At 39.7% G+C, this 12267-nt stretch overlaps 1 protein-coding gene across 3 annotated transcripts in view; it reads left to right on the top strand.

Annotated features, from left to right (window-relative positions):
* Positions 1–11538, top strand: part of LOC129711232 (UV excision repair protein RAD23 homolog B-like) — a 40114-nt gene extending 28576 nt beyond the window's left edge. For all 3 annotated transcript variants that reach the window (XM_055658744.1, XM_055658743.1, XM_055658742.1), the window contains exons 7-10: positions 2339–2432; positions 2584–2711; positions 4416–4559; positions 8250–11538. In XM_055658744.1, the coding sequence (XP_055514719.1) occupies positions 2339–2432; positions 2584–2711; positions 4416–4559; positions 8250–8363 (480 nt within the window). In that variant the 3' untranslated portion in view covers positions 8364–11538. The remainder of the gene's footprint in view (positions 1–2338; positions 2433–2583; positions 2712–4415; positions 4560–8249) is intronic.
* Positions 11539–12267: the final 729 nt, after the last annotated feature.

Genomic DNA, 12267 nt, shown 5'->3' on the forward strand with positions numbered 1-12267 from the left:
ACTTGTAACCTAAGATCTCTGTTCAACAACACGCCCCGGGAATTTATCATTCACTATGTATGTCCTGCCCTGGTTTAACATCTCAAAATGCACATTTTGTGCTACACTAGTCCAAATTAAATTCCAGCAACTCCCTTTCCCTTGCCCACTTTTATCAATTGACATATCCTGTTTTAACCTTAAACATCTTTCTTCACTGCCCGCTATGCCACCACTTTCTTGAATATTACAAGTAGACAAGGTAAATTCCGGAACTACACAGCATGGTCATAAATTACACACCAGATTATTTGCTGTTTGACTGTTATCAAGGTATTAATCAGTATCTGAGCAATGCTGGGTATTGAGATTTCTTGCTGTAAACTGAATAATAATAACAACATGTACATTTCTGTCTGGTTTCTCGATGGCAAACTGACTTTGGAATTTGGGTTTATTCAAGTTTAACTATCTTAGAACTATTCCAGTGCTAAGATTATCCAGTGCTAAGATTAAGAGATTATCCGTGCGTATATCTTTATGCCTGGGCCATGGAGCAACAATCCCACGAATAAAACATTTTATTGTATAGTCACTTGGTCTAGAGTGAAGCATGTATTGCATTTAGCCAAATAGATTTTGTTTTGATTTGATTACAGTTAAATGAATGCTTTATATTTTGGAGATATTTTTTCCGTTTCTGACTTTCACCATTCAGTAGGAAGTAGGAATACCTAGTTTTGCAAAACATTCTCTCCCTCTAACCCCAACATTTTGGGCTGTGTTATATTGCTTTTTTAAATCTGCACAATTAAACATAGAATCATGGAAACTGTGACGGGAGAGGAGGCCATTTGGCATTTTTTGACTGGTTGAAAAAGATTGCATGGGTTTAATCCCACCACTGGTTCATAGCCCTCCATGCCTGGGTGCATAACTAAATATTGTTTGCAATATCAATATCACGTTTTTGCCTATACCTTTCAAATGAGAGTTTGTACTGCCCCTTGGAATGCATTCCAATGCTTAGAATGGATTCTAATAGATTTTCTCCCACCAAAGTTAAACTAACTGGACTGCACATTGTTTACTAGTTTCCTTCCTTTTTAACAATAACACAATTTGAGCTGTTCTCCAATCATCTGTCACCAGATGCAATAATGGAAAGGATAATTAATGTAGCGGTTGTCCATTTGGCAAGCAGAGTTCAGAAAAGAATCCTGATGTCCAAAAATGACTCTGCTTCCATATCTGTGTTGTTAAATGAAATGGCCTAGAATTATTTGGTTTATTCCCAACTCTCCTTTTTAAAGAGAAGCGGGTTAGCTGTTCTCCAATTTACCAGTGTAGAAAGGAACTGCAATTGCTGCTTTATACTGAAGATAGACAAACTGGTGGAGTACTCAGTGGGTCAGGCAGCGTCTATGTGGGGAATAGGTGATATTTCAGGTCAAGACCCTCGGTCTGATGAAGGTCTCGACTCGAAACGTCACCTGTTCTTTTTCTGCAGAGATGCTGCCTGATCCGCTGAGTTACTCCACCATTTTGTGTCTATCTCCAAATCTCCAATATGTCTGCTGTAGTCAATCTTCTTCTTCTTCTTGCATATGGCGTGCACAGCCTAAAGTTGTAGGACAACTTGTTCTATTTGATCTTATTTGATTGTGCATGCCGGGTTGATTGCATTCGTCGAAACAGGGCAGACCACGTGAAGGTTGCAATCTTCCACCCCTGCTGTAGTCAATGAGGATTGAGGAACTGTAATCAGAGTATATGCAATTGCCTTGTTTTGTTTAACGGCTTTCGGATATCTTTCACCTGCACCTTGCTATATATGCATATTTAAATGTTTTTCACTGTTTACTCCATCAATATTTCTCATTCTCTTTGTGTGCATCATCCAGCTATTTTGCGAAGATGATTGGTAAAATATTCAATAGGATTCATAGTCATAGATAGACACACATGGAGATGGGTCATTTAGACAATTGAATTGGCACCGATCACCAATGCTCCGTTTTGTACTAATCCTGTTATTTTTTTATGATTATCCCCCACGTTCTCTTCACTCACCAGATTGTACCACTGACTTGCATGCAAGGGGCAATTTACATTGGCCAATTAGCCAACCAATGCTTGTCTTTGGGTGAGAGGACACCTGCCTGAAACCATGTAGTTGGAAGAATGTGCAAACTCCACACAGCAGCTGAGCTCAGGATTGAACCTGAGTTTCTGATGCTGCGAGGTAGCAGCTCCACCAGCTGTGCTCTTTCAATAAGAATTTTGCCTATGTTCTCTGCCTCCATCAACAAGAATACAAAGGAAAGTGTGTAATAGGTATGTTTTACTTTACAATTAGGGAATCCCAGCAGAGCCAGAAGTCCCAGAGGAGCCACAACCTCGAGTCACAACGCAACCACCGTCACAGCCATCATCACAGTCCACACCAACCAGTGAGTTCAATTAATTTGTGTGTTATCAAAATAATTGGGAACTTGTTAATATGGGGAATGTAGCAGGTAGTTTTGTGCTGTCAAATTAATAGTTTGAGTGGAATGGTAGGCAATTACTTACAATTGTTATAACATTTTATGTCTGTTCCAGGTAATCCTCTGGAATTTCTGCGAACTCAACCCCAGTTTCAGCAAATGCGTCAGATAATACAACAGAACCCAGCGTTACTGCCGGCCCTTCTCCAGCAACTTGGTAGAGACAACCCAACACTCCTACAGGTGTGACAACCTTGTGCTGCCCATCTAGTATTTGTCTAACCACAACCATTTGCAAAAGTCTGCTTATTCTGTTGTCTTCTGCATGGCTGATTAATCTGACATGGTTGTAGTTTCTGATTACTAGCTGCATTTATAGTTCCTCCAGGTGGCTACTGTTTTCTTGCAAATCCAAACTAAAAGCCTTGGAAAGTTACTATTATTAAGGACATCCCAATAGTAGGATTAGGATGTCTGTTCAGCTGTAGTGACACTAAATGGGAAAAGAGTATAAACAATTTAAAAGGCTATAAAGGGTGGGGATTATTTTAACCAAATGAGTTATTTGTACACCATGCTGTTCTATTATTTTTTTAAATGCCATCGTTCAAGCAAATTTCATTTAAATCTAAAATTAGGTACCTTAAACCTTCTAGGTAATGAAAACATGAAAGTGACCTAAATTGGTGGTTATAAGAAATAGAAATATGCTTATCCAGTGGTGTTTTCTTTCTTCCGTTTCTAATATTAAGTTATAAATTTTACCGAGTAGAATAGGTTTATTTCTGATATAAAAACACAAAATGCTGGAAGTAGTGGACAGTACCAGCATATATGAAGAGGAATGGCAAACATTCTAGAAAGGGGTCATTTTAGAAAGCACGCATATTCAAGAAGCAGAGATGGGGTAGGCTTGGGGCAACAAATGGTAATGTTACCAGAAGAAAAGTGTCAACTGAAAAGTGAAGGCTTGTTAATGAAAGTTAATGTGTTTGGAGAAGGTGTAAATAGAGGGGGAAGAGAGAAACCAATAAAGTGAAACTGAAGTATCGGCCATGGCAGATGCTGGAAATTTGAAATAAAGGAAAATACTGGGAAAGCTCAACTAGTTGAGCAGTGTAACTGGATAGAGAAACTGAGCTACATCAGAACTGGTCAAGGATTGAAGAACAAAAAACCTTGTAGATGCTAAAAATCTGAAGCAAAATTACAAAATGGTAAAAACACTGGGTAGGCCAGCCAACATCCTGCAGAGGGACTGCAACAATACAGAGAGGAACAGGCCCTTTCTCCCACCGTGTCAATACTGAACATGATGCTAAATTAAGCTAATCTGCTTTGTATGTGATCCATATTCCCCATCCATGCATATTCATGTTTCTCTCCTTAAAAGCCATTATCCTATCTGCCTAAGGCAGTGTATTCTACACATCCACTCTGCCCATGTCCATGCTGCCCAAAAACTGACTTTTTGTTAATTCCACTCTCCGGTGATGTTGCTTGTTTAGTGTGAATTGGTTCACATAAAGTTTCAGAATCTGAATGTTCGAAAAGGGATGTGCTTTGTGGTTGGTTCTGCAGCACATCAAAGGTAGTTTACCTACCACCCATTAGCGCTATATCAGAGCAAGAATGCTTGATGCTGACCAATAGTGCTTGGACTTGTTTCCTAGTACGAACATCTGTCACCATGATGAAAACAACAAAAGTGTCAGATAGTAGGATGTTCTTAACATTGTTGAAACGTTTTAAATTATTAGATTGTGTTCTTTGGATACTATGTCTCCTGTACAGAACCTCCAAGGCTAAGGAGTTACTCATTGTTTGGAACATTGTCTTGAGATGCCTACTCCAGCTTTTTGTGTCTATCTTCGGTTTAAACCAGCATCTGCGGTTCCTTCTTGCACATTTCCTCTGATATCCATTTTGTGTTTGATTATCTTTCAGCAAATAACTCAGCACCAGGAGCAGTTTGTTCAAATGCTGAATGATCCTTTGGGAGAGGCTGGGAGTGAAGGAGCAGAAGGTCAAGGGTCACCACACACTAACTACATCCAGGTTACACCCCAGGAGAAAGAGGCAATAGAGAGGGTAATACTGTTTTGTTCATCCAAGGATATTTGTGAATTAATATAACGGATTTGTTTAGGTGGAAAATGTATTACTAAAAATGTATTATCAACTTCCAGTGTATTTTTCAGCTATCTGTGGACTATGATATCCTAGGTAGACACAAAATGCTGGAGTAATTCAGCGGGCGAGCAGCATCTCTGGAGATAATTCCTTCTCTCCAGAGATGCTGCCTGCCTTCCTGAGTTACTCCAGCATTTTATGTAAATTTCGTTTAAACCAGCATGTGCAGTTCCTTCAAGGTGCAAGGTCAGTTTATTGTCACATGTACCAATTAAGGTACAGTGAAATTTGAATTGCCATACAACCATGCTAAGTGAAAAGCAACATGACACACAGCCACATAAAATAAAAGTTAACATAAGCATCCACCACAGCGGCTCCCCACATTCCTCACTGTGATAGAAGGTAATAAAGTTCAATCTTTTCCCTCTTTATTCTCCCGCGGAATGGGGCTGTCGAACCATCCGCAGTCGGGGCCATCAAAGTTCCCACAGCTGGTGATCCAAAGCCCTTGCATCGAGGAGATTGAAACTCTCTCGTCGGGACGGTTGAAACTCGCCATGGCTTGGAGCTCCCGAATCGGTCTCCAACCAGGGACTGCGGCCTCCACGATGTTAAAGTCCACAGGCCTGCGGTTGGAGCTCTCCAGTCGATCCCTGGCAAAGGGATTGCAAGCTCCACGATGGTAAGTCCGACCCGTAGTTGAAGCGCCGGGTCGGTCTCCAGGAAATGTTAGGTCTCCGCGATGTTAGGCCGCAATGGGGACGGAGATATGATACGGGAAAAAATTGCAATTCTGTCAAGTTAAGAGATTTTAAAAAGTTTCCACCAGCCATACCCCCCCCCCACACACATAAAACAAGCCAAGGAACACTAAAACATACTCGTTAACATGTACTTAAAATATCAAAAACAGAAGAAAGGACGGACAGACTGTTGGCGAGGCAGCCATTGGAATGCTTACTCTTTTTTTTTTTATCCCTTTCCTGACAAGATGTGGAGGCAGGTACACTCAACGTGCAAGGTTTAGTATAGTACAAAAAGGCATCCTGAAAACACCAGTAGGTATAGTAAAATAATGTGCCATTCTTGCAACGCTGCTATGTGTATATGTGAATGCTGAAAAGCAAGAATAACATGGAGCAGACAGTTTAGCAATCTAGTAAAAGGATCAAATTGAATTTTAATAGTCCTCCTCAAAAGCAGCTGATATCATCAAAGACTCATGTTGCCCAGGCCATACTCTGATCTGGTTTCTACCACCAAGAAGGTGATACAGGAATCTGAGAACCCCATGTTCAAGAATAGCTGCTTCCCAGCTACCATCAGGCTTTTCAGTCACACTGCACAACCCTATCTCAGCAGTGATCTACAATGGACTTTGTTTGGTTGCACTATGTACCTTGGCTTGGTCTGGTTACCTAGTTAAACTGAATATTAATATATTGTGTTAGTGATTATCATATATTTATTTGAGGTATTATTTGTGTGAATGGACCTGTAAAGTTACAGCAAGTAAGAATTTCATTGTCCCATTCTGGGTACATATGACAAGAACATACGTGGTTTGACAAAGGCATATATGCCTAAGAAAGATAACTACTAATATCCTACTGGGTTATGAAGTCCCTTAATTTCACCATTTCATAATCTTAAAAAATGAAGTGGGAGTAGGCATAAGGCAATGACCGGCCAATTTGAGTTGCTTTTGTGACCACATTTGGCCACCCAGAGTGAAGCTGAACGGGTAATTCCCAGTTCATCCAGCTTGGTGACCTCACTGTTGTTAGTAATTATGATTGATTTTATACACATACTTCATATGCAACCATCCTTGATTTTATTTTTCCTCTGGAAATGATCCTCCACTTTTAAGTGTAGGAAGGAACTGCAGGTGCTGGTTTAAACTGAAGATAGACCCAAAATGCTGGAGTAACTCAACGGGACAGGCAGCATCTCTGGAGAGAAGAAATGGGTGACGTTTCGGGTCGAGACCCTTCTTCAGACGGAGGATCTCTTCCCAAAATGTCACCCATTGCTTCTTTCCAGAGATCTGCCTGTCCCGCTGTGAGTTACTTCATCACTTTGTGCCTATCTCAGCTTATAAGTAGTTACTATAGTTTTGCTTACACTGCTTTTTACTTTTTGTTTTCAGTATATTGACTTTTCTGTCCATCATGCACACTTTAAAATGTTCATGGGGATTGAGAATATAAATATTGAAGAATAAAAACAAAATATTGTAATCACTGAATCGGGCAGAATTTATGAAAAGAATAAATTTGTTTTCAGGTCAACATTTACTGTAATACTAAAATAATTATTACTTTTAGCTTTATAAAATCCATTACTTTTCCTTTCACTCCGGTACTAGAGTTTATAGTTTTAAAACATAAATATCTATCATATAAAAACCAGGGTCTGATCCAAACAATCCAAATAACTACCGCCCCATCTCCAACCTCCCATACATCACTAAACTTCTGGAAAGGACAGTAGCGACACAACTTCAAGTTCACCTTCAAAACAATAACCTCTATGAACCATTTCAGTCCGGTTTTCGCCACAATCACAGCGCTGAAACAGCCTTGGTAAAAATTACAAATGATCTCCTTCTCGCAGCTGACACCGGTCACTTATCCATTCTGATCCTCCTTGACCTCACAGCAGCCTTTGACACCATCTCCCACCCAATTCTTCTGGAACGTCTATCTGCCACCGGCATTAACAACAATGCACTACATTGGTTCAGGTCCTATCTACACGACAGAAAACAGTTCATCCAGGCATGGTGTTCCTCAGGGATCGATGCTGGGGCCACTGCTTTTTATCATCTATATTCAACCTCTTGGCAATATTCTCTGTCATTTTGGAATAAATTTTCACTTTATTTGCCTTCACTTGTTCCCTGATGTGAAGTTGCAGAGCAGAATTTACCTGATCTTCAGCAGGGAAGGACTGTTTTCCAAAATATTCCAAAGCTATTGAAAGCCCTTGCAGTTGGTGACATGCTGAAATACTGTCCCACTCAGACCCTGTGTATCCTAGCAAATTGGAAAAAGAGAGGAGAATTCAATTCTTGGCAGATTGTTCGGGTCATACATTTTGACCTAACTACAGTGCCCTCCATAATGTTTGGGACCAGGCCCATCATTTATTTATTTGCCTCTGTACTCCACAATTTGAGATTTGTAAAGAAAAAAAATCATACTGAATAGTAGCCTTTTTGAAATGGGTTATCCTAGTTTGCCATCTTGGACAAGATGGGCTGACGGGCCTGATTCTGTGCTGTATTGCTCTGACACGATGACAAACGTATTCTGCAGTCTCTCACCATTTAGATAATATGCAATTTGCTGCCAAAAGCACTGACATTTTCATCACATACTCCATTTGCAAGATTATTTGTATGCTGTATTCCAAAATGAATTTTTAAACAAATTCATCTAATTTCTCTCTAATAACATAGCAAACTATTTGACTTTTAGCGGAACTTCCAAACCCCTCCACTTTTCATGATGTATCTGTTTTTCAAACGTATTGCTCGTTTATGCTCTCATTCCAGTGGGTGCTTAATTCTAGATATGTATCAGAAGCAAAGTGGGGGAAAAAGACCAATAACTCAATTTAATTTTTGTTTTGTTTCAGTTAAAGGCGTTGGGCTTCCCTGAGGGACTGGTCATTCAAGCCTACTTCGCCTGCGAGAAGAATGAAAATCTCGCCGCAAACTTTCTTCTCCAGCAGAACTTTGATGATGAATGATTTTTCTTTCCCTCCTTTCTTCCCTCCCTCCCTTTCTTCCTCTGCATCCCACCCCCTCATTCTTTTTAACAAAACTTGGTTCACTTTCTATATAATTGGATGTTTTGGTAAGGCCAGGCAAAGTGGGGTTACCTGGCTGTATCAACATTGAGGTGCAGCACTGGAAAGCACATTTAAACAATCAGAAGCCGTATTCCTTTGGTCAGTCTATACCAGGTGACATTTGACAGCTCATGACAAGTAGCCAGTGGTGGGGTTGGAGGGAGGGGGGGGAACCTTGGTGATGGGTGGGAGAGGAGCCTGTATTCACAAAAGTTTATGCAGTGTGCATCAAAGATTTACTAGCCCCTAAATATTAGAGAAAACAGTTTTGCATTTGTGCCTTTTGTGAATATGGGCGTGGATGTGGTGGGAAAAACCGAAGGTCAAAGTACTTTGCAGCATAATGTTTCAAACTTGCCTATAATCAGAACTTTCAGTAGGTTTTTTTTTCTGTTTATGGTGGGGGGTGGGGGGAAGATGGGCTATTGGAAAGAAATGTACAATCATTTAAGTAGTAATAGCAGATGTGAGATTGCCATTCTGGAATGAAGCTGGCAGCAGATGTAATGCCCAATAAGATATTGTTTGAATTGTCTCTGCCAACTACTGGAAATGCAACCATACCCATAGTAAGGCAGCAAAATATTTTATTTTAAATAAAATCTAAAGTTTCCCATGTTGAAAACTGCTGTATTTTAAAAAAGCCGCCTGTCTTGCATTGCTGTTTAGGAAGTGTATTGCGATCTGTATCTTTATTTAAAACAAAATTGAAGCACGATATTAAACAGCAGCTTGCAATCACTGCAGGAATCTTTATCTTGTCTGAATAAGTAGCAGCAGTGTGTTTGTTAGTTAACCTCACTCTCGAGAACAGCACGCCACTGTTTCTTAATATTATACTACCTTGGCATCGATATTATTAATAGTGCTAACTGGCCTCCGTTTAGAGAGTCAAATGGAGCATCCACAGGCTTGACCAAGGACAGTTATTTCATGGCAATAGGCATGAAAAGATGTTCAGAAACTGAGCCTACATGGTACTGATGCATCCCACAGATTAACAAATTCAATTTCAGCTGTTAAATTAATGTGGGTAGATAATGTGAGAGGAAGAGACTGGCTGTCCCCAAGATGAGATGTGGAAAATTAATCTGTACTTGTCCTGAATAGATGTTAAGTATCATTTTAAACTGCTTGGAAATGTTGAATAGCTATTTTCAAGATGTGCTGAAGGACCTTTGCCACCATGAGTCACCATTTCTGAGCAGATACAGAAGGGTTGGTCATAATTTGGTTCAGGGGATGAATATTTTGATGTTTTTTTTTTCTACGGTCCTGTGGTTCATGCATGATGTATGCTTTGCTTATTCTTAATCTGGTGAAAGATTACAACACTGAGGTCTGAGGAGCCCAAAAACAATACCATTAGTTATTCACTGCAAAATACAATACAATTGGAAATGTTTTCATCATATTAATTTCCAATTTGCAATGTATGATCATTTGAAAAATGTAGCTTTTAGGTTCTTCTGAAAAGTAGATTTTATTTCTGCATCCCTAAACAGTTGCTGTGCTTAGGACCGTCCTGAGCAGCCATGTGTCACCACATCTGCATCTTTTCCCACTGAATGTGGTAGCTGAATGTTAACACTCACAATTTGAATCATTGACACAGTTATTTGTGCAGAATTTCACGAGGCACTGTTGATTTCAGTTGTCTTCAAATAATATTGGCAGATTGAGGCGGAAGTAAAAATGTCATTGCATCTCGTCTGGTAGGTGATTTATAATTTCCCTTGCCATCTCACTGTTGTTATTTGACTTGTGCCTCAGGAATTCAGAAGTAAGAAAACAGAATATTTTGAGCACTAAAGTTGGTTTTATTTTCTATATGAAGTCTGCATCAAACAATATTTTAAAAATGCAGTGCAATTTTGTTTGGAGAGCCTTGCATTGTTGGGGTTGTTGGACCTGAAACAGCCAGTTGCCTGATTGGTTAACAATTAAAGGAGGAATTTTGCTTGGAAGCTTCAGAGCTAGCCAGTGGTCACCATTTAGTGATCAATTAGTGTTCATCCTCCAAAGCTGGAGAAATGGCAGGGTGGAAAATTATGTTTGAGGAAGAGAAGGTTACTGTTTGGAATTCATAATCGGCCTCAGTACTTTCAGTAAGGCAAAAGCAGTCGCCTATTCTGCACATGTTGTTTATATTTTAACATGGAAGAGATCAGAAACTGTTCATGCCCAATTGATTTTTCTTTTTGTTTTTCTGGTGGATTTCTTTTGTGCTGTCGAGTTGAAATAGGCAGTGTATAATGAAGAGTGGTTCACAGCTCAGTTTTACTCTCAGCACAGCCTGTCTGGAAACGAACTATCAATAATTGCTGGTGTCTTTTGCCCATTTCCCTAAAATATCTTTGCTGGCAGAAACGGATCTGGGAATATAGAATCAAATAAACCAAAACCGAGAACAATGAGGCTCAGTTCTGTTCACTTTTCAAGGCCTTTTAAATTCCTCCAGTGTGCCATGTGTTGATTCCAAATCAGAAGCTACGACTTAAAAAAATAATTAGAAATGTGGCTTCAGGAGGGGTGTGTGGGTAGGTTCATCTATTGGATACTGGTGCTGTTTCCTTCTGCGCCCTCCTGTCCATGGATCTGGTGGTGCAGATCTTGTGCTGGTTCACTGTTTGTGAGACCCAAGGGGATGTATCACTACCTCTTCTTGTCTCTTGCTCTGTTCCTTCAACTCCTGAGCTAATTTGTTCCAAGAAAAATAAAACCAGTTTTGGAGAGCAGCACAGCCCGAGACGGGTTGCAGTGTAATTGACAAGACTATTGCTCATTCCCCTCTGCCAATCGGCTGGGGTTTATCATGTTGTTATCTTTCTGTTCTATTAATTCACTATAGAACCAGTGTATAACCACAATTCATATTTTACACTGGTAACCTTTGCAATTGACCTCTTATTTACAGCCTATGACTCAAGTTTCCCTTGTATCACTTTGAGTCAAAATGAATTGTAAGCCCCAGTCTTGCATCAGGTACCTTTGACATAGAGCTGATTTGCTGAATGTTCCTGGGATTCATAATGTTTCAGTGTTAACTACAATAAAGGCTTTTTACAAAGCTTTATTATCGTAATTTTTTTGTTGTCTGAACACAATATTGGCATCTTTATTTTTAAGCACTAAAAAAAATACTTAACATCTGGCTTGTCTCCGGGTACTTGAATTTAATCGAGTTCTGTCTGGTGAATAAATTGCCGCTGGCGGTGACGTTCCTATTTGAAATGAGTATGATTTGCCTCAATGCAATTTCCCTTGACATGATCCTAATTTTGGCTGGGCTTATAATTTTGCTGATGCGTACAAAAATCTTAACACCAGTGTCTTGAAGAGTAGATCATGTGCAAAGTGGTGTTCTGTAAACCTCCCCTCTGAAAATTGACAGTGGATCATTCCCAAACTTGTGTTTCCATCACTTCACCTGACTCTGAGCCATTTTAGAGGCATTTTTATGTATCAAATGATTTCTGTACAAAATTATTCACTTTGATTCATTTAATATTGTGAGGTACACATCAAAGCACAAAACCTGGCCTCTGCTGTTGGTCCACAATCTAGTTGGCAATGAGTAATGGTGACATTGACAAATCAAGTGGTTTTGGGGGTAAAACTTGGTGATAATCTAATACAGTAAAATTCCAATAATCAACAATCGGGCAATGTGGAAATCGCAATGGTTTGGCATCGGCTCACAAGGTAACAACAGTATGTGGTTGTAAATCTTTTAAAAGCTTAACTGCAACATTGTGACTTCATGTTGAAGTTCAGAGAATTCTGCTTCTCCCTCCCTATC

This window comes from Leucoraja erinacea, chromosome 29, assembly GCF_028641065.1.
Source record: "Leucoraja erinacea ecotype New England chromosome 29, Leri_hhj_1, whole genome shotgun sequence".
NCBI lineage: Eukaryota > Metazoa > Chordata > Chondrichthyes > Rajiformes > Rajidae > Leucoraja > Leucoraja erinaceus.